General features: G+C 39.0%; 1 protein-coding gene across 1 annotated transcript in view; it reads right to left on the bottom strand.

Annotated features, from left to right (window-relative positions):
* The window catches only part of FBXL2 (F-box and leucine-rich repeat protein 2), a 78223-nt gene that overhangs the window by 44949 nt on the left and 8888 nt on the right, over positions 1–24386 (bottom strand). Inside the window, exons 3-4 of the mRNA XM_014941564.1 lie at positions 24277–24332; positions 10334–10395 (exon numbers count right to left, since the gene is read on the bottom strand). Coding sequence (XP_014797050.1) covers positions 10334–10395; positions 24277–24332 — 118 coding nt within the window. The remainder of the gene's footprint in view (positions 1–10333; positions 10396–24276; positions 24333–24386) is intronic.

The following is a 24386-nucleotide window of genomic DNA, read 5'->3' as shown; positions in this document are numbered from 1 at the left end:
TTTTTTTTTTTTTTTTTTTTAAATAAAAATTATCCTTCTCCTTTCCCAAGACAGCATTCATTACAGATCAAATACCATTTTTCAAACAAAAGGATGAGGCAGTTCATGTGCTTTACCTAGAAATGGTAACAAGCCAAGAGGACTATGGATTTGACAGATGGACAACTCGGTGGATAAGGAACTGGCTGGACAGCCGCACTCAAAGGGTTGTGGTCAACAGCTCAATGTCCAAGTGGTGGCCAGTGACAAGTGGTGTACTGGGTAGGTACAGTGGTGTTTAACATCTTTGTTGGAGACATGGGCAGTGGGATTGAGCACACCCTCAGCAAGTTTGCCAACGACACCAAGCTGGGTGGTGTGGTCGACACACTGAAGGGAAGGGATGCTATCCATCAGGCTTGAGAGATGGGCCTGTGAGAACCTCATGAAGTTCAACCAAGCCAAGTGCAGGGTCTTGTACCTGGGACATGGCAATCCCAGGCACAAACACAGGTTGGGTGGAGATTGTATTGAGAGCAGCCCTGAGGAGAAAGACTTGGGAGTGCTTGTGGACGAGAAGCTCAACATGAGCCAGCAATGTGCACTGGCAGCCCAGAAAGCCAACCCCATCCCGGGCTGCATCAAAAAAAGCGTGGCAAGCAGGTCCAGGGAGGTTATTCTATCCCTCTACTCTGCTTTGGTGAGACCCCACCTGGAGCACTGTGTCCAGCTTTGGAGTCCTCAGCACAAGAAGGACGTGGACCTGTTGGAACAGGTCTAGTGGAGGGCCACGAAAATGATCAGAGGGCTAGAGCACCTCTCCTACGAAGACAGGCTGAGAGAGTTGGGGTTGTTCACCCTAGAGAAGAGAAGGCTTGAGGGAGACCTTATAGCAGCCTTCCAGTACCTGAAGGGGGCCTACAGGGGAGCTGGAGAGGGACTCTTTGTCAGGGAATGTAGCAATAGGACGAGAGGTAATGGCTTTAAATCAAAAGAGGGGAGATTTCGATTAGATATTAGGAAGAAATTCTTTGCTGTGAGGGTGATGAGACACTGGAACAGGTTGCCCAGAGAAGCTGTGGCTGCCCCATCCCTGGAAGTGTTCAAGGCCAGGCTGGATGGGGCTTTGAGCAACTTGGTTTGGTGGGAGGTGTCTCTGCCCATGGCAGGGGGGTTGGAACTCAATGATCTTTAAGGTCCCTTCCAACTCCAACCATTCTACGATTCCATGGCTCCCAACAACCCCACACCCATCCTTCATGCCTTCCTACAACCAGAATATTTGTAGACGGGGATGATACAGACTTCTAACTTTAAAAGCCCTATGGATTGTCCAGTTTCATCACTTCTAAGTACTGCATGAGCTGCCTACATGAGAAGGTTGGGGGGGTAGATCATATCAGTATGTATAAATATCTGGTGGGAGGGAGTAGGGAGTAAGATGATAGACTCTTCTCGGTATTGCCCAGTGACAGAAAGCAATGGACACAAGACAAATACAAGAAATTCCATTTAAAAGAAAAAAAAGTATTTGTTTGTGGTTTTTTTTCTGGAATGACAATGACTTTCCTCCACTCCTCCGACACCTCACCTGCTGTCAAACACCAGAACTTGAAGAGACAACATATGTATAAATATCTGGTGGGAGGGAGTAGGGAGTAAGATGATAGACTCTTCTCGGTATTGCCCAGTGACAGAAAGCAATGGACACAAGACAAATACAAGAAATTCCATTTAAAAGAAAAAAAAGTATTTGTTTGTGGTTTTTTTTCTGGAATGACAATGACTTTCCTCCACTCCTCCGACACCTCACCTGCTGTCAAACACCAGAACTTGAAGAGACAACACCAAGAACAATCCTGCCTCAGCTGAGCCTGCTTTCAGCAGGGGACTTGGACTAGATGATCTCCGAAGTTCACTTCCGGTATTGCCCAGTGACAGAAAGCAATGGACACAAAGAGAAATACAAGAAATTCCATTTAAAAGAAAAAAAAAGTGCTTTTTGTTTTGTTTTGTTTTTCTGGAGTGACAATGACTTTCCTCCAGTCCTCAGGCACCTCGCCTGCTGTCAAACACCAGACCAGGTTGACTAGAGAGTTTATCAAGTGTCTATGCTTTGAGATATTCAGAACTTGACAGGACAATGCCAAGAACAATCCTGCCTCAGCTGAGCCTGCTCTGGAGTGACAATGACTTTCCTCCAGTCCTCAGGCACCTCGCCTGCTGTCAAACACCAGACCAGGTTGACTAGAGAGTTTATCAAGTGTCTATGCTTTGAGATATTCAGAACTTGACAGGACAATGCCAAGAACAATCCTGCCTCAGCTGAGCCTGCTTTCAGCAGGGGACTTGGACTAGATGATCTCCAGAGTTCACTTCCAACTTCAGCTATTCTATAATTTTTCAATATAATTTTTATTTTTACAAAGTGATTTTATGAGGTACAAATTTGGCAAATATAACACATGTTACTAAAGAAAAGCAGTTTGCCTAATGATTGGTTCAGACTGGTTTAACTTGCAGACCACGGTCCCAATCCAACCTGCTGGCCATTCCAACTATTCTACAGTCTATTTTTTCCCCATGAGTGAAGGGCTCATATAGTTTGGGCATCAAACAGTCAAAAATCAACTATACGCACTCTGCACACTAGTGCCTAGGTAGAAATGTGGAAAAATAACATGATGTGCTGGTGGTATGCAGCCTACGGATGCTCCATAGACCATGATCACTACTTGGACTAGATGATCTCCAGAGTTCACTTCCAACTTCAGCTATTCTATAATTTTTCAATATAATTTTTATTTTTACAAAGTGATTTTATGAGATACAAATTTGGCAAGTATAACACGTTACTAAAGAAAAGCAGTTAGCCTAATGATTAGTTCAGACTGGTTTAACTTGCAGCCCACGGTCCCAATCCAACAGCCATAAATGTCACAGAAACTTTGGTTAGTTGCTGGGCTAGGATTTGGTAGAGTAGATCCAACCTGCTACCAGCCTGGAGGATGACCTTGAACAAAAGACTTCCCTATACCCATGTCTGCATCAGGAAGACACAGAAGCTCACCTCTTCTGTAAATAGTTCAAGAGCTACATTAAAAAAAGTGTAAGTATTTGGTATTGTTATTTAAACTGACTAGCATCAATATTTAATTTTGAATTGCGTTTTGATGTTTATGTTTTGATGGCACTTTTCACGTGGAAATGAGGAAGAACATTTCCCCCTTTGCCTCCCAAAGCTTGACCTAAAAAGCATGACTTCTTTATATTACTGATACTTCTGAACATTTGACTTTGATACTTTTTTAATCAAGAGACTGAGTTTATATAAGAGTCCAGTTTCAAGGTAAATAAAGCTCTAAATGGAATTAAGTCTTCATTAGTTAAAGAACAGATTATAAATAGAAGCTTAATGGCAAATAGAAAAAAAAACCCAAAATGTAACAAAATAAATGGTAATGTATGATTCCAAGAGTTGTGTAAGTCATTGCTATATGCCCCTTAGCTGCTACTCCTGCTTCAAATGCTTATGATTTACTTTTGTTTGTTACAATATGACTAATCCTTTGTCACAAGCATCTTCTTATTGAGAGATAATATCTCTACTTGAAATGGGTAATGCTGAAGTGCTCTTCTTATAGGGAAGTCCCAATTGTTCCAGCAAAAACATTAAAGAAAGTACTTCCTTTTCAAAATTCACAAATCTTACTCGGCGTCTGACAAAAAAAACACCCCCAAACAAACCAACTCTTCTATTCCCAAATCTCCCCTTCTACATCAACACAGTATACAAGCGCACTAGCCTGCTGGTCTCTGCTTGTGTTCTTGGAGCCTCTCAATTTTTTTTAAGGAATTCCACGTGAAACATTCAGTTTTAAGCTTATTCTTCCATTTGTTTGCAAAGAAAAACAAATCACTTAAACATATTAAATAGAAGATGGCAGCTACCTACTCCAATTTCAAAAGGCCAATTTTAAATATTCACATAATCATTTGCAAATGTCCAGCATTTTCATACAAAGAAGCCAGAAAATGTGTACGAAGTGCTGACTGGTGAGGCAAAGAACTGAAAAATATAAACTTGTGTCTGGAACTGATCTCGGTAAGAATTTCATAAGCAGACAAACAATACATGTAGCAGTGTAAGAAAAAGGTGAACATGAGAACCTTTTCCATATTCTGAAGGGCATATGCCGACCACCAAGCTATTGATTGAGTCTTCAGCTTCCTCAGACAGAACACAAATTCCGTCCAGAATTTGAGGTACATCACTGGCAAGTTCTAAAACCCATTCCCACTTCAGAATAATTGAACAATTTTCTAAAAAAAGCTGATTAGTCAGAAAATTGCAACCCGTTGCACTCTCAGTGTGTATTTGAGGTTAGATACACTACCTTAAAGGCTGAGGGTACAGAGAAACTAAATGACTTTCCGTTTTAAAATCGGGTAGATAATGTTAAAGCAAATAAAAGTAGTACTGGTAGCATCACATTATTAATTGCTGCTAAAGCACATAAGAATTCTGAAAACACCTAGTAAGTCTTAATCAGTCCTGAAGAACTACAATTCTGTTGTTTACCTGGTTAAAGATCAAAATATGTAATCACTTTCCATAAGTTTTATCTTGTCCATGACCTGTGCTTGTGGCTCATTCTGATCAGTTGCTCAGTTGGTTTTCCAACACCTTCTTTGGATATAAGGACCACTGAAAATGAGTATATGACTCCACAGGAGTGAGGCTGGATTTGATATTATGCTGTTATCAGGCCCATTGTTCTTGCTTGCTTCCTGTTAATGTTAGTCTCCATATTTCCAGTTAACAAATGCTTCCCTTATCCTTATGTAAAGGAGTTTTCTATATTGAGCAGTTAGTGAGAGATTGGGGCTGCTCTGCACTAATTCCTTAGTGCAGGCATGCTAAATCAAAGGACTTACCTTACTTAATGAAAGTTACTTGTACAAGGCACCTGTACAGAAACCATAGCTTTGTGTAAATATACAGAAAGGAAGTTTTACTTTCCTAAGCAGCTCCTACACGATCAATTCGGTTCATAATCTGTATGAATACAGTTCATGTACTGCTATCAACTTGGTTGTTTCTGATTCTAAACAGTTATATTCTAATTGCTTGGCAGACTACTATTGAGGATTTGAAAGAGATACAAAACATGGTCTAAAATAAAAATAAAAGACTGCATGTGTATTATAAAATTGGAAAGTTTTCCTGAGATTGTCGAACACTGAACAGCAGTCTTTGCTACTGAGGGTGAAATATTGCCCTATTTAATCAGACAAATCCTTGAAGTAGGGAAAATGAAACATGCTTGAGATGACAGATTCTCCCCCCTTCAAAATACAGGCATTGATTGTCTGCTTACAAAATTCTTACCAACTAAGAACAGTTCCAGATTCATGTTTATATTTTTCAGTTCTTTGACTCACCAGTTAGTATTTTGTACACTAAGATACAGCAGCCAAATCTTACTGCAATTGTGGGCCATTTAAGTACCTAGATAAGAAATACCAATGGCATGACAATTTCTTCTTGTAACCTTCACTTACATTTCTTTTCTATTTCTCCCACAATTAAGCATACAGATAGTAAAGCATCACTTAAAATATACCAAATACCATGTTTGACTTGACTAATTTTAAGTTTCTGGTATTTTTTCTTCTCTCCAATAATGAACACACTAAAAGCTGAACAAAAAGCAGTGTGCAGTATTCCTTAGCCAACTTACAAGCTGCATATTCTTGCATATAAGAAAAGCTCCTGCTAGAACACAACTCCAGGGTTCCTCTCCTAATTTGAGATCCTCTTTTAAATCTGATTGAGCACTCAAACTTTGAGTTGGATGACTACAATCTATTATTCCAGTAAATACACCCCATATGTATGTCTTATAGCAGAACTCATGCGAGATTCTACATCTGTGGTACAATTTATGAAGTTGGTACTTTGTAGGCAGAAAGGAACTGAAAATGGTTGAAATGGCTGAAAGAAATATAACATCTCTGTTTCTGAAGTTTGCCAGTTTTGTGCAAAATCTTATAGCACAGAACGTTAGCAGTTAAAATACAAATGAACAAAGGTTATCTGTCCTTCTAAGTGCCAAAAGCACTGACTATGTTTCCATTTTCAAACACGTATTATTATTTTTTGTCAAGCAGAAAACATAAAACCATTTTTTGGAAGCTGTTGGAAAGTCAGAGCATTCTAATATTAATTACATTCACTGCAGTTTTTTTATTTCCAATGCTTTTCAAACTCATACTGTAGCTTTAAAAATCCATTATTTTTTTTTCCCCAGCAATACACAAGGAAAAAAAAGAAAAAAGATTATCATCTTCAAGGCTGTGAAATCTTACTGGAAAAGTTGTTACCGTTACAAATGCAATAATTTCTCTCTGATTTCATTTCTGATTCTTCTGATGATAGATATGTGTTTATTAACTTCAGACACTAACGCAAATCCACAACCAATGTACTCTGTAATCAAATTATGCTTTTCCATAAACACACAGGCTAGGAAAAAGAAAAAGATGAATTGTTTGAAAACATTTTTTAAATTACAGGATTTATAATACCTCTGCAGGATTCTTACTCAAACATCATGCAATTGAGCATTTATTCAACCTTTCACTTCTTACAATATATTAAGAGCAGAGGGAAAAGAGTGTTCCTTGCCAACCTGCAAACTAATATCACCGCAGCACCTATCAGGGTGATAATTTTTCTTTTAGCTTGAACAGTACTACAAATCAAAGCAGTCCATTTCTTCCACAGCAAAAAAAATTACTCCAATGTGACAAATAGAAATAAATGCCCATAAAGCAGAAAAAGTTTCATAGGAAATGCCTCCCTCTCCACACAAGCTAGCCTACCTACCTTAAAGCATATCTGGTCCCTCCAAACCAGGTTCTTCTTCAAAACTACTACTGTCCATATTAGTCAGATAACATCTTCCTCCTCTGCCCAGTTACCTGAGTCTACTTGAGAAGGAAAAAAATACTCTAGTTTTGTATCTTTCAAATGAGCTTCCTGCCTGAGAAGCTGAGGGTTTCGGTCATTTATTTACAAGTATAGTAGATACTCTGTAGAAAATGTGCAAGAGACAGGACACTGCACTGACAACCTTCCAATCTAATTCTGATCGACAGATTAATAATAATAGTGAGAAAGAGTAAGAACTGCAGTGTAAGACCAAGGACTGACTTTGTTCAACTTTAGAGTATGCAACTATAGCAAAAAATCAATACATTTTAGTGGTAGTATTTCCACAGTCTACCATCAGAAAAAGGTTTCTCAATTTTAGAGGGAAAAATATTGATTCCTTGTTATAGTCAGATTACAGAAGTTTAAATACTTGATGCAAATGACAAAAAGACCAATTCTCGCAATAAAAGGAATTGTGCTTACATTTCATTTCCAGATGTTTGTAACAAGATATTAACTACCCCTTTTCCATGTGCCAAATTTTACATTATTTTTAAAAAGAGCTGTAGTACTTTCCAACAGTTTTCATTCATATCTGATATAAGCAAGCAAGAAAATGAAGTGCATTCGATTACACTTTCAACAGTAGTTACTATTCAGTTCCAGCATGATGAGCAAAATGTTTCCACTGCAACTGGTTTACTCTCCTTTTAATTAAAAGGTAGATGTCGTGGTTTAGGCACATTAATATAGTAAAAATAATTAGGATATTAATTACACTGCAATATTTAATCTCTTCTGTCATAACCATGCAGCAAGACAATTTTAAAACATGTTGTAGCACGAGCATAAACTGTTCCAGGTGTTGAAAGACATTCAGGCTCATTCTTTCAAAAGCGTTTACGTGCAGGAACATCAAACAAATTCCCCACTGACAATCCTTTAGACAGCCAGGTTTGTGTGCCTAAATTTTCCTATCTACACTCTGCACAAGAACTCAGACCCATATGCCATCATAACAGTCTCTCTAAAATGCTCTGCCTCTGGCCTTGTGGGTTTGTCTCTGCAGCAATACGATTCCAAAAGGACGTTTACAGTCTGTCTCTCCCACCCATTCCAAATCCCCGATGGTCAGCACAATATTGTGAGTGTTGCAAAACTTGGACTTTAGTCTGGCCATAACCAGAGAGAAATATCACCTGAGTCCCAGCATTCAGCATGAGATTATGGTGATCTTTACTGAAAAAGTTTACTGTCCCAATTCAGCTTCTCAGATCATCAACTCTTCTGGCTACAGCTGCAATGCTACTCTGGTAGATCACCATGCAACTGCAAAGAGGACATCCATACACAAGACCTAGATGGCTGGCTCAATCAATTCTCTCTGTGCTTTGCCTGACTATTTTATTTTGCCATTCCAGCCCCAAGAAGCCCTTCAACCATGCAAAAGGTTTCTTTAGCCACTGCCACAATAGTTAGTGTAGTGCCAGTGCCTAGCTGTCCCCGCTTCCTCAGTTGGTCGAATCCAAGGTGAGGCTATATATCCTCCGAGTTGCTCAGTAAGAAGTTATCTTGAATACAAGAGCTAACAGCTAAGCCACTGATACTGTCCAATTACTTGCACGTTTTGTTTTCTGAATACAAGAGCTAACAGCTAAGCCACTGAAACTGTCCAATTATTTGCACATTTTGTGTTTTTTTTTTCCTGCTGAGTTCTTTAAAATGTGCTGTATAGCAAGACAGATATTGGAATAAACATCCTGCTCAATACAACAAGCAAGCTCGTCCCTATATAACTTTTTAAAGAACTTACCAGATTTGGTGTTGGAACACACAATTCAAGAAACTGACCCTAGAAGTCAGAGGCAAGAATTCTCACAGTAAACCTCAACAAATTAATGTAAATTTATGATGCTACTTGTGTAATTAGCATAGATGTCTTTATTATCTCAGTGCATGATACTTTTCACTGCCTAAACCACATCAACAAATGCTGCTGGATTACATAAATGGGATACTTAGTACCCATACTAGTGAAAAGGAAAGTAACTTCCACAGATATTTGGAGAGTCCTACTGCTAGAAAAGAACCACTTGTAGATGATGAAACTTTGCTAAGGAAGCAGCATATTAAACTGACTTTTATCTTGTAGTTCATGTGTGGCATTGAGTGCAACAAAGCAAAGTTATTAAAATTTCTGTTCAGGGCATCATTCAGTGACATGTCCCTTTTAATCACATTTTCTGAACGGTTCTACTAGTCTAATTTACAACACTGTCACCATATGGAACAAGTGTTTCTGAACAAAAATGAAAACCCTTTTAAAATCCAATTCCTTTAACAACAGACTGCTTCTGTAATACCACCAAGAGAGCACTGTGATAGTACAGACACTGAAACAAGTCATAATGTTTCAAGAGCACTTTCATCAGACACAAGATGCAAAATACCATTGTTTGAGACGTTGTCCCACTTCAACTCAAACAGAAAGCTATGACATACATACAAGCTAACCCAAACATCTCTTTAGAGTATTAAATCATCAGCTCAATTTTAATGATACCATCACTAAAATCTGGTAATTGCACCATTATAAGTGAACACCCTTTTCTTCTTTCTTTCTTTCCCTTCAAAGACTGGGCTGTAACAAAACCTATATGAAGGTACAGAAGACGTTGTTGAGCTGGTTCAATTTTAACTTTTAACAAACTCTTAAGTGGTCACATCCAGTTGAGCAGCACCTCCACATCTGGCAGTTTACACTTTGCTAGAAATCAACTTTCAGCAAGATGAGTGTGTGAAGACATGCATCAGCGTCTCAACCAAGGGCTGAATTTACTGATCTTGGTGTTGTAGCTAACTCCTGCAAAGTTGATCGAGTCACACACCAGCAAGCTGATGAAATTTATGACTAGCCAAATGACTACGGTAAAAAATAAAAAATCCTCTTATTGGCTCAACCTTATGGAACACAGACTGGCAGTAATGGTAACAGGCAGGGCTTTTCACTGAAGTGACTTTTTGAAAGCTTTAAAGTTGAATTTACATTTTATGTTCATGACACAAAGGGTGTGAACTATTTTAGAGAAAGGATTATACGCTCTTCAGACAAATAAAACATTGTGCATTGTGGAAGAGCTGACTACTCTGGAAACCAAAGTCTTTTGGAGGATGTTTTATTTCACTTCTTTTTTTGATATGCAAAAAAAAAAAAATCACTATTAAATAACACATTCCAGGGTGCAGTATAATTTGAACACATTAAAACACAAAAGACAACAAGATCAAAAATTCAATAATTAAATCAGATACTTGGCTATTTGTTTCAAGACAGATTTAAGAAAGAATGAATAGCATTTAACAGCCTGTAAACCACCTCAGTTTTTTACTCCTTAACACATTATGTAGAATTACCTTAACAGAAGTTCTTTGGGTAGCTTTTTGTTAATAAGGGCTTCATCATTATTTGAGAAAACCTGGAAACAGAAAGAAAAAACATAATTTAAAAAGACCCACGAGAAAAACAGCTTTTAGAGAGTCTTTTCACCTTCTGCTTAGGTGCTTAATTCTTTTAAATTACTGCTGATGTCAAGTTTTCAACACGTTAGCTGGTAATACTATAAAATTATTTCAATATACACAACAGGGCCACACCCACACATACACCTGCAGTTCCCTAGTGCTAAGATTTAACTGCACAAAAATTAATAATCATTAAACAAGCAATCAGAAGCCACACTTAAACCCCATAAAGAAGTATTTTAGGCAGTAATAAAACCTCTATCAAAAGCAAGACACATACGAACATACAATAGTTGCAGGATCCTAAAACTGTCCCATTACAGAAAACAGAAACTGGACACCTTCCAGTTATTCAGGCCCCTTCCTTCATTGTCTATAGCATAAATTCTTTGGCCCAGGTGTGAAGCTGGATAAATTAAAGAATTAATTGCCACAGATATGACAGTAGTATACAACAGCAACTGCTATACACCAAGAGAAGCACCTCCAGAAATGCTACAAGAAAAACAGAAAATAGCAGGATATCATATTACTATCATATCTCCTAAGAAAAAAAGTGGAGACTGAAAGAAAATGCCCAAGGGAAAAAGCAGGCAACACTAAGATTATATGGGAAAAAAGTTTCCACAAGAAGAGAAAAGGATCAGTCAACAGTTAAATAGAAATATTAAACAAAGGAGATATTGACCAGACTTACAACCTACTATAAATATTTAAGTTTGAGAAACTTTGCTAGAGGAACACAGCAATAAACAAAACAGGAGGTGAATCAGAATTTAAGGAACCATGTCAAAGACACAAGCAACCACTTCCCTTTAAAGAGAAGACCTTAATAGAGTCCAATTGCAAACAGCAATTACCAGAAACAGAAGTTGGAAAGAGGGATCCAGAATAGCTGAGAGTTTTCTGAATGCTAAAAGATCAAATTTGAAAGCCATATAAACAGAAACATGAAATACAACTGGAAGAACTCTTTCCCCTGTCCTTTACTAAGACTATGCCGTTCCTGACTCAAGCATCAGGGTGTTACCCCTTGCCCACCCCACCATCAACACGTACCACATACGTGATAACAATTTACTTTGCTTCTTGGTTACAAAAAGGAGACTCAACAAGAGGCAGTTCTGAAAAAAGGTACATCAAGTAAAGAATGAAAAAAAAGCTGAATATAAGCTTGGCTCTATCTTCATGAAAAAAGAAAAAGGAGACAGCATAAAGTACACATCTGAGAATTCTGAAAATACCTCCCTAAAATATACTGTAAGATTAGAAAACTTGAATTTCCTTCTAGCTTCCCATCAAGAACCCTTTTTCACTTCCAGTACATCCTAGGTTGATTTCAGGTCTCACTGCATACTACTGTTTCTCAATTTTGACACAACAGCAAAATTGTGTCACTCACCACCTCTGTGCAGTTATCCACACACCTAAGAACAATAAAATTGTCACCTTTCAAAAAGGACCAACAAGTTTCATCAAGCTTCTTTTTCCTGCAACTGGAGCAGCACAATCACTCACAGACTTGTGACTGTAGATGTTCAAAGTGTAAAACACCTATGCATATATATTTCAATAGGACAATTCTACTTCCCTCTTGGAGAGACAATCTTGGCTTTAAGCATTTCCACATGGCTGACCACAGGTTCAGGGTTGCTCTGGTTCTGCTTTACGTCCAGTACCCGTTGCTGTCATTATTTTCAGCATTTATGCCGAAATATGTTGTGTACATCAACACTGGGTTAAGAACTGGTTGACTGCTTCTAAGCTTGGCAATTCATAAATTTAAGAATTATCTGTACTTATGCCATTTTAATATTACATGCCACTCACAGTTTGAAGCTTATAGCCAAAAACCAGTAACATATATTGGAATAATTTTTTAGAAGAACAGTCAAAAGATAGGCCTAATTGTGTTTATTGCCATACTCATTCAGAAAAAGGAGACACACATGCCATCCTCGTAGAACTTAAGATCACTAAAGAACTAAGTGGGGAAATATTCTTGTGCACTATAGGTTAAAAAAAAAAAATAAGTTGCAAAAAAGGAAGTTACCTACATGAGAGCACACAAGGTCCATGGTAAAACAGACAAGTGAATTAGATCTCATGAATTCTCATCCAGAATCCGGAAGTTACCTACATGAGAGCACACAAGGTCTGTGGTAAAACAGACAAGTGAACTTAGATCTCATTAATTCTCATCCAGAATCTGAACATTCAATATCACAGACCACTAAAAATCCTTTCGACTTAATTATTCTATAGCTGCAGATAATTCCTCAAAAGTTACATCATCTAGCACATACTGCCCAATTATATGCATAAGTATATACTTTTAAATAAAGCTACTTTGCAGACTGCTACTAGTTTACATGTGTACCACCACTTCACCAGTCCAAAAGCTGTTATTATCTGGTTTTTCTTTAGACCATAGATTCCCAGATGTACAGTAACATGGATATATGCTCACTGTGTGAAGGCGACACAGCATTTAAGTTGGTAAGGCATGAGCAAGTTACTGTTTAATACAAACAGCTACAATGCGTGCTCAAGACTTTGAGTATTTCCAATTACTCATCAACTCCTGTATTAAAAAGTCAAATCACTACAAGTCATAGCACAGACTTTTGGAAATAATAAGTCTTCTTCTACTAGGGCCAAGCTGAAAATCTAAACTTACAACCAAATTGGCAACTCTTATGGAAAAACATCTTATAATCTCTATATGTTTATGTGAGATATCTTTAGCTGCTTAAGTTGGACGGACAAACTATTTTGAATACATGACAGCAGATATGACCAATATAGTTGCATTTCAGAATCCCAGTTAAAACCGAAAGAAATCCAGCTTCTACTACTGAATAAGAATGATGCCACTTGCTCAGCCGCACAAAATACCATGCCTGCTACACAAGTCACACATGAGGCCACAAACAGATTCCAAACCATTTTCCCTCCATCAGTAAGTTTCATGTGTTCTTGTATGCATTAGCAATAGTTATCATAAAGTATTATTCTTATGGAATAGAAATATTCAGAAAATGAAAGTGTCTCATTAAAGTACTCTTTTACTCTGAAAAAAAGTATGCTAGTCTCTAGAGTCATACTGAATTTGCACCTCAGAAGAAGAGAGGGACATCTTTAAAGGCTCTTCAATACTAGCTTTCCCAAAATGAAGAACAGGCATGGGGGACCAGGGTAGTCATCTTCTAGATCAACATTTGTAATGTGATTTTGAGTGTGTGCAACTGGAAAGAGAGAAGGTGCAAACAGGATATCTTTTCTGTAAACATTTCCTGATAATCTAAAACTTCCATAAATGAAATAAATACCCTGAGTACATTTATGTATCACCTCTCTGAAGTAAACAGTGCCATCCCTTTCATTGTTTGCTTAATTTTTTATCATGTAACTTTTAGTTTTCTAGTTAAAAAAACCCAACAAATACCACCAAAACAATCAGTTAAGGAAGTGTTCAATTATTGTAAAAAAATATTCTAATAATCTTGTCAAATATGATCTAGTTCTCTTCAGTTACAGATAGTGCTGACAATGACATGTCCTCAAAATACTTGTATACAACACCACAAAATAACAATTAAAAATACCATAGATGTAAAAAGAACGTTTCTTCTTTCTTTGCTTTTGCATTTGGTAGCAAGTTTGACTGTGTTAATGATAATGTAACTCTAGAAATTGTGGGTTTAACTGTATAAAAACCTGAAATACAACAGGCAAATCTGCACAAGGAAAAAGGATAGGTGAGATTGAACATATGTAATAAAAGTTCCTCTAAAACCAGTTCTAAATTTTCTGTAAATGTAAGAAGGGATACAGAAAATCCCTACATTCTTAAAGGAATTGCGAGAACAAACAAAACAAAATCCATGGGAGAAAACTGTAATTGTTTATTCCTTGAATCTTGAGCCATTTCTTACATTCCTTAACTGACGTCTCTTAGTGGTATCTTCACTGTACTTAGTGACACTGACACTGACTAAGTCACTGACTTAGTGACTTAGACTGGTTATAATGAGCCAGAAAGGGAGTATTTTCTTTAAAAATGACCTGATACTTGCTTACACTAAATTTCTTAGCTCCTACCACAATTTTTTTCTCTCTCTTTATTGTATAAATAAAGTATCCATTGCGTAAATCTGACAAATCCAAAACAAATGATCTCCCCGGTTTGCTCCCCCTTCAGTATCATTAAACATACTAATTGCCACTCGTCCTAGAATATAACTTCTTGATAAAGCAGAGTTAGCTTGCCACCATTAAAAGCACCACATATTATTCTCTTCTGATCTAACAGTTAGCAATAAAGTTCTCCTGTTTACACCAGCATTATTGAATTCAGAAATCTTTTCTGATGGAGTTGCACATTTGTCTTTCACACCCTGTCTGGCAAAGAACTATAATATGATCCAAAAAGTTCATTTTTCTCTCCAAAGAAACAAAGGAATATTCCTCCTGGCTTATCATACTTATCTAAAACACTTAGAAATTCCCTTCAGCTAGTATTTCAAGACCAGAGTAAGGTTATACTACTAATTTTGTTCATAGTCATAGTTTTTTTTAATGATGCAATTTCAGTTGTCGTTCAGTCTCTTTTATTGAAGAGGACTATTTTCTTTACGGATGAAACAGTTTTGTTAGCAGCTCAGCCATGATGGCTCAGTTCCACAGAGATATTTATGTACCTAATTTCCTCTGAGATCAGAGTAGATAAGGACTTTCAACCTGTCAACTTTTCAAATCAAAAGTCATTAAAAACCAGACTCTCAAAGATAGCCTTGCTTAGTAGTACACCAAAGTGAGTAATTATGGGTAAATGTAGATTTATGAGAGGGAAGATGAAGTCTGAGAGACCCCAAAGAACATCAGCAAAAAGAGAAGATATATATACTGAAAACAAGGCTAAATTATTTATCAAGTCAGGACTAAAACCCATTTCATTGGGTCATCGTGTCATCATCACCAAAGGAGACAGAAGTTTAGAATTATATCCATACATTTCCCTCCTCCTATGGCTGACAGAGCAAATATCCTAGTTAAATTGGAAATATTGCCATATGTGAAAAGCATCAAGTCTTTCAGGTTTTCACTGGCAAGAACAGTATTTATTTAGTATCATTTATGCTGTAATAGACATCATAAGAACAAGATGTTTTAAAGGAAAATCCTGACAAAATAAAAGTTTTATTCAGTTCCCCTGATTTTAAGAAACACAAACCCCACCAGCTTGCTGCACATCTCAGTGCAGACACCTAATTCACCACCCTGCCAATATTGCCTCCTGCTATAGCGGCAAGAAAGCCAGCAGGTCAGCTTTGCTACCTAGAGCAGCTGACGAGCACACTAAAGTAATGAATGGCATCCTGAAAAAGCTCTCTATTTAAGTGCAGCAGAAAAATGGAGGAGGAAGGAGAAAAGGAAAAACAATCTTTCTTTATTATAAATTTTGGATTATTTCACAATACACTACAGAGTGCTCTCTAATGGCCAGAGGATTGCTGATAGCTGGCACTTCCTCCAGAAACGTACAATTAATGTATTAGACTTAGGCAGACTGGCAGAATCATTTAACACCATGCAAGTAGCAAAACATAACTGTATCTAGGCAACAAAAGGAGTGTTAGGCAAATGGATATGCATTGCCAACAGAACTGAAATAAGTGATATCGAAGACACAACAGCTGACAGCACAGGGCTGGTGTTAAATTAGAACCCATGGTAAAGCTTTCTGCATAATCAATAAAATTATGACACACCAAAGTGAATATCGAAAAGCAATGTGATCTCAAACCAAGGCTGTCTGCAGCAGAGACAGACTGGCAAAGTCTTTTATTTCAACACACAAACACTGTCTGCCCTACAGGCTCTCACTCCTATGCTCCAGCTGCTCACCGCTCATCTCAGGCTCTGACTTTGTGTACTTTAAAATCCCAGCCATCCTGATCTGTCACGGTCACTAACCTCTTTTTTCCTTGGAAACCCTCTACTAGAGCCCAGGGCTTTGCCTTTAGTAGGCTTATAGCTTCCTCCTCACTACATCTTTTGCACTGGTCTTTCCACAGGATCTTTTCCAGCATTGTGACAAACTGACTGCTCAAGAGCAACTAACATCTCATATGGAGGCCTTTTGTTCTTACTGTGTTGGTCATCATCAATAGTTAAGGCTCACCTTCAGAGAACAAGATCAAAAACACCTGTGAACATCTCTCTGTCTTTCCATAATACCTTCCACTGACCTACTGCTGCCTTTAAGGGCCATGTTGCTTTTAAATTTTCCCTGGAATAAGTGCCATTCAATATAATAAAAGTTGCCAGGCAGAAGCAGCTGGCCACACTGCCCACTTTGCTACTTGGTTTTCTCCCGGAAGAGCCATCGTTCTTGTTTCGCCAGCAATGGTATTCATACCACATCATTCCCATTTTACTGGAGGGTATAAGTCTGGCTCTCCAAGGCCCTGTTCTTACTGGGTGACACATCAAGGTCATTTGTGAACTTCAGAGCTGATGTCCACAGCTGCAGAACTCTACCTCAAGGCCTTTGGCCATTCCAACTCAGCTGCCTCTTAGCGTGGAGTAGGAGGTGCTTGGAGGTTGCCTTGCCTGCAGTCTCGAGCACATCAGCTCATTCTCAGTTGACCAAATACCTCACATGACTCTTTTCTGTGTGTTTTTCAGAAGGGCAGTCACCTACTGCCAACAATACATTTTGAAATCACCAATCAAACCTTTTCAAGAGTGTGGCTTAATTACTGCAAGCAGCCAAGGTAGTAGCCCAACCTGTTAGCTGAGCTGACCATTCTTTAACACAAGACTTTGTCTCCTCCAAAGTCACCAAAGAGCCAGAATTCTCTAAACTAGCCCCACACATTAAGCATACGTTCACACACTGCTGCCTTACCAGCACTGTTATTAAAGGCACTGTGACACAGATTTATTTAAACACTTCAATCATTGTAAATTCTGATACAAATCGAAGAGGCACAGAACCAAACTGAAAGTTGCATAAATTTTTCTATTTGACATCAACATTTCACACTGACTTGAGCATGATAGTTCCTACTTTAACTTGGTAAAAACTATGAAGGGGAAATCCAATGGTTTGCAGAATTAGTGATTGACCTAATTAGTTGCAGGCCCAAAATTCAGTTGAAAGATAGCATTTTATCAATACTTGCTATCATGTAACTGATGTTAGGTAGCCTGTATGACAGAAAACATTAGGTTCAATCCAATACCTAACCAAAAGAAACAAACATTACACTATTATTTACAAAAAAGGTTTGCAAGTTCTGCTTCCCCTATGCTACTCTGAGAGAGGAGCTACATGGAAGACTAACCCTCCATTCAGTTTATGATCCACCTAGTTCACATTTGTGTTTTAAAGCATCTCATTCTAACCACTACCAGAGATGGTAAAAAGACCCTGAACCATATGAAAAAATAAACTATTCCTCACCTAATCTTTAATGACTAGAGACTGGTTCAGCTCAGGAAAAAAAAAAAAGTAAAAAAAATCCAACAACTGCTGTTTAAACGCTAAGAAATTTGGAAAAAGCTGTTAATCGTATCCCTGTATATTCTGTAAACATACATAGAGATAGCTGAAATAATATGTTTGACAACATATAAGAAAGTACATGATGAAGCATTTAGACACTATTCAAAAAAAAAAAAAAACCCAAACAAAATAAAGCATTCAATTAACAATTAAATCCACAAACCCCTTTAAAGTGGAGCATGGGGAAACCCATGTCATCTACTTTACAGGCTTGGAGATAACAGACCTGTGGCAGAAAATTAAAATCTGATGGATGAAGCAGTTGTTGACTACAGCCCATCACAAGGGTGGATCATGCATCATACAGATCCTGCACTTTCTTATTCTTGAGCGGGTAAATAACAAATCCCTCCTTCAGCATCAAGCAGAGACTCTAATGCCATTTGCAAAAGTGTAAGTTCAAAACACCTGAGAATGGTACTTTACTTTCATCACTCAAGTAACTTTGAAACTCTAAGCAGAAATACTGGAATACAATCTAAGGCAGCTTCCATCACAACAGTCACATGATTTGTTTCATCACAAAAAGAACCCATTTGGTTTCATGCAGTCTTGTAGAATCATGCTATGTCATACATGCTACATAATACACACTCAGACATTCAGAGGTTGATACGTTTCTGGAAAATCAGGCCAAGAGAAAAACTGGTGTCTGTCTGTTTTAATGCAACAGTATTTGGTTAGGGATAGCCATTCAGTCTCAGCCATCCAAATTTAATCCACATTACAGATTCATCAGAGCCCTTAGGAGCACACCTTTCAAAATTCCTCCTCCGAATCATCACTTCTGCATACAGTTGCTTTTACTGCCATAAGTTTTATTCCCAGTCTCCAATATCAGCACGCAAACTAACACACCGATGGCATGACAATGGAGACCTGAAATCCCCCCAGAGTGTGCACAGGGAGATTCATCTGCAGGTCCATTTCCCCAGGAGTTTGCACCATTCTAATTTAGACTGACACAGTCCTTCCTCCAGTCACGCAATCCTACATCCAGAAAGGCAGTTCTTTTTCTTATTGTACGTAGTTCAAACTGTAAATGAAATCACAGCTTAAGTCCTTACTGCCTGGCTGGAGTAGAATCCCTTCTTCCAAGCACCTGTCAAACAAAAATTTTGAGTACTAATATTCTACACCCCCCCCATAACTGCTCTTCAAAAATATATTTGAGACTTAAAAGGTATCATTCATTACAGAAATTACTCCATAGCTTCTACAAAGCCATTTCAAAGCAGTGCTTCATCTGCATCATAAACACTATTTTAGAACTGATGTTTGTCCTAGTACTGAGAGTGTGAAATCTTTATTTCGAAGAGCAACCCTTCTCTGCAAGGCAATCTCCCTGGAGTATGAACCAGAAAAAAAGATGACAGAAAATCTGCGTTGCGGCTGCACACGCCATACATGTACTGTATAATTAATAAAAGCTTTCAGTTACAAGAGACAAAATTAGGTACCTCTTCATGATTACAAGCAGCAGTTATAACTGACTTCAAAGGAAACAGCATCACAGTAGCATTTCCAAAACATCTTTTTCAAACTGTTCCAAGAAAGGCAAGAGGTTGAGATTTAGAGGAGAAACTGGACACTCACTTAATTCTTAGTATTTGCCAAAGTTCATGGTTCTTGAATTTCTGCAGAAATAAAATAATCTTAATATTTTCGCTTGAGAAGCAAATTATAGGCCATTTTCAGAACTACAAGCACACTCAAGACATTTTGCCCCTTAATATTCCGATAACTAGTACGTAACATCAAGTCAATGATTTTCCTCTGTGAAGCTCTGACCTCAGTTTCAACCTTCGAAGACAAACTTGACATACTGGTAGAGTTTCACATTTATGCAGATTTGATGATGTCTTGTCTCCTTATTGATTTAAATTTACAGAACACACTGGTTAACCAGTTCAACAGCAATCAAATCCAATGAAAACAGAGTTTACTATTTCCTTCTGCCTGAAGGAGAACACAGGAAAACACTGGGGTAGAAAAAGAGACTATACCATAAAGTATGGCCAATATTTTAAGGGTAACAGCTTGATACCAAATTTTAAATACTTTCTTGTGGGTTACACAGCAGCAGCTTGTGGTTCCAAGCAGTCATAAATGTGCAAACCCAGAAAAGGGCACATTTCCAGCTCCACCCCTCCTCTAGCACGAGTGCAGTGGTTCCTCCAAGGCAAAGATAACCCAGAGGAAATCATTCAAGAGACTGGCGGTAGTTGATTGTATCAGCTGAGGTGCCCATGTATTTTAAACACCACAACTATTATTACATTTCCATTACCTCTCTGTACTCAGCAGAAATTATTTTAGCCCATTTAAAGGCTTAAATTCATACTGCAGTTTTGCTTGGGTTTTGGTTTTTTGCGGTTTTTTTTTGTGTAGGGGTGGGAGGTGGAACAGATAGGGATAAGAGGAAAGTCACTGGAGTCAGCAAAAATTACGCATCTTAGAGATTCTGCGCTTTCTTTTTCTTGAGCAGGTAAATAACAAATCCCTTCTTAGGCATCAGACACTCACATGCGATTTGCAAAAGCCTCAGTTCAAAACACCTGAGAAAGGTACTTCCCTTTGACCATTCAAGTAACTTTGAGACTTGATGCATAAATACTGAAACGAAATCTTATGGCAGCTTCCCCTGCGACACCATTCACAGGGACTGTACTCAAATTAAAATTAATCACACCACAAAAATAATCCACGTCATTTCATGCAGTCTTGTAGACTCACACTGCATACACAAATTTTCAGATATTGATAGCACAGCACATTTTTTGAAAAATTAGCCTGAAAGGTTTGATCTTCACAAACTACTAGTAAAAAAAACAACTGAAGTTCAAGAACAACTAGTTTAAACTTTGGTAGACACGCAAGTAATAGCTTGATCCTGAGAAATGACATTGAATTGACAGAGGAGAATTTTAAGTCCATCATTGTACTCCTTCAATGCATTATGTGTACCTTTTTCTGTTTTAACAATGGATAAAGACTTCCTTCATTTTTAAGAATGCTAATCTGACTTTCATCATTTAGAAGTCAGAACAATTAGAATATCCACCTCACATTTAAAGTTCAAGTGGAAAAGCTGTTTTGTAAAAGCTCAGACAGCTGGAGTCCAATCATATCACACTGGAAATTGTAACAGTTTTTGCATTGTGCTAAAACATAAAGAGAAAAAAATAATGAAGAAACCTATAGAGAGTACACTGATCACCTTCATAAAAAGGTTATTAGAAAGAATGCAAGTGAATATTGTGGCTATTCTCTAAACTAGCTCCAGGCTACTGTCTGAACCATGAGGGAGAACTCTTTGGTTTCACACTTTTATCTGGTTTCGCCCTTAGGATATCTGAATCAGTAGAAACACTACCAGAACTATTGCACAAGTTGATAATTTATATGAAATTAGCATAGTTACTCTGATTTGTAATTGACAAAACAGCTGAAGTACTGTTAATGTGTAGCCTTCTGCTTGGCAGTCAGATTGATATTGTCACAGTGCCAAAATTAGTACTACTTTTCTACACTAACCTAAAAATAGTTGCTATGCTTTGATGAAAATCTGACTTTTATTTTAAACTTTCCGTATCTCTTAGCCCAATGTTATCCTTAATTTTAAGGAAGGTGAATAAATATTCCATTCTATTGTCAAAATAAGCAAGCAATAAACTAATGGTCCTTCTGATTTATAGGAATACTGATATTCCCTATACTAAAAGGTCTGGCGTTAATCGGACAAAATTAATTCCTTCCTCACCTTTCTTGAATTTTAAACTGTGCAGCAGCTATGGAGAATCATGAGCAAAAGAACAACCTAAACAGGACTGTAACCGAGAGCAATTCAAGTCTAAGCATTCACTGAATAAAATATCTGAAAAATATGAAAAGAATTTTAAAACTGACATTATTTCATCCTTTTCTTATCACCTGTCAAGTGCAACTAAGGAGCTGCCCAATATAAGAATCTGCACAGCAGTAAGGCTGATCCAGCATCATTTCTGATATTTTACCTGTGCAGTTACAGCAACAATTCAGTACTTCTTTGCAGATTTTATGCCTGCCGAGCTTAGACTGCTAAAGGTATCCAATCAGGAATGTTAAAATGGACCACGAAGGAAAACTCCACACCTGGAGTTTGGTAAATGGAAAATATTTACCTATATTGTGAAACTGTTTATAAATATTTTGTTCATTGTTTTGCAATCTGTAATTTTTTCTAAGTTTAGAACATGATATAAATCCATTTTATTCAATTGACTTTTAAGATACTGCAAGATGTGTGATGGAATACTAATGTGAAGTAGGACATGTCATTAAGTTGCAATGTAATCACTTCACCAATACTACACCATCCGCAGCCTCATTCACTGATGTTTACTCTTCCTTGTAGCAACAGATACATCCTAAAACCTTCTCAAACCAAACCCAACATGATTCTACATAGAAGCATACTGCAACCTCACACGGTCTATCCATCTTTTTATTCCACCTCACATTTTAGTTTTCAAGATTGTTTTGCTTCCGTTCAAAACATGTAGGTTAGAATCAGGAAGGAACAGAAGGCAAAGTGCAGGAGAAGAGAGAGAAGGAGCACTAACAAGCCCTCATGCAAAGGATGAAATAAAAGTTACAATGCCACAGGGATATGCTCCTTCCCTTTGTAAGGCTAAGCACTCCCTCCCCCTCCCCATAAGTTGCTAGAGGAAACCTACTATCATTACGCACACATAAATATAAACACGAAGTGATTTTCTGCCTTAAAACACTGTGCACTTCCCCATATGTGAGAGGCTAGCAACTGTGCCTTCCTCCTGCATAAAACTATCACTGCAAAGCAATAAGGCATCAGACGCTTAACTGGTAATTGAAAACAGGGATCATACCAATATCCTTTCCAAACATGCCATGCCTGTCCCTACTCACTCCCCCCTTACAAGCCTTGTCATCCTCCTTTCCCAAACATCATGATGCGCCTCTTCCCTGCCACATGCTGTCTCACATCCCCACATGCTGTCCCCACAGAGCAAACCTCAACCACCCTTCCTCCTTTGCCGCACCCTCCACACACACACGCTCCATGACACACCATCTCCACACACAGATGCAGCAAACCTCGTGCCCACCACGTACATCCCACAAATCTATTGTATTTATAAACGATAAAGCATCACAACCAGGCATACCTACACATATAAGCAACAGCCGCTCTATACACACAAAAATACTATAACCTGTATCTGCTACCTACATATAAAAGCACAGATAATCCCTGCCACACCCATAGCATGCATGCCTATAAAAATACCCACGTATTATGCCACACCCAACGTTCACTATATATACACACATACACACAGACACAAGCCCATACCAGACAGTGGAATACAGACACAACTACATACATACGATGTCATGTCATGTCCCTGCACACAACGTCATGCCTCTGCCACAACACAAACACACGCACCCCCGAAGCCCGAATTACAGCAGATACATACGCAGACCGAGAGAGGCATACTGTTACGCTCGTGTCCCACCATACATCAGCTCTATGCACACATCCCAGGCCACACCCTGGCTTATTGCACAGGCATAAAGCGTTACAGCACCCCACCCCACCCCTGCACCCCGTGCATCCACACCGCAACACCCCACGGATGCTCTGTGCACCGACACACACGCAGGTGAGCTTCATCCCTGCTTTACACGGAGGGGGGGGAGACACACACACACACACCCACACACCCCTCTATCTCACCCCAGCCACTTTCCGTACCCATAGCCCATATACACACATTGTCTCTCCTGTCTTGCACAGGGGGACAACACACCCTGACTTGCTGTGCACACAGGGGGACAACAGAGCCCGACCTGCTCTGCACACAGGGGGACAAGACACCCCCGACCTGCTCTGCACGCAGGGGGACAAGACACCCCCGACCTGCTCTGCACGCAGGGGGACAAGACACCCCCGACCTGCTCTGCACGCAGGGGGACCCCTACCATGGCTGCCCCGGCGTTGTACAGGCAGGCACGGCAACCCCCTCACACCTCACCCACAGACACGGCCTCTCCCCGCCTGTGCTACAGCGGGGGTCAACGCAGCCTCAGCTGTTCTGGACAGACGGACGGACAGACAGACTCCCCCCCCCGGGTTACAACGGGGGCCGCCACAGCCCCACTCCCCACGCCAGGCAGGGCCGCGCGTCCAGCACCACACCCGCACAACCCCCCCGCCCGCCGAGACGCAGACCTTAAGGGCCGCCCCGGCCGCCACCCTTCCCCTCAGGGCGAGGGGCCCGGGGGCCGCTCCTCACGGCCCTGTCGGAACTCGCTCCCCGCGGCGGCGCCCGCCCCTCCACC

Source organism: Calidris pugnax, unplaced genomic scaffold (assembly GCF_001431845.1).
Source record: "Calidris pugnax isolate Ruff unplaced genomic scaffold, ASM143184v1 scaffold23, whole genome shotgun sequence".
NCBI lineage: Eukaryota > Metazoa > Chordata > Aves > Charadriiformes > Scolopacidae > Calidris > Calidris pugnax.
The sequence above is the reverse complement of the archived record's forward strand: the minus strand, read 5'-3'. Positions and strand labels throughout refer to the sequence as shown.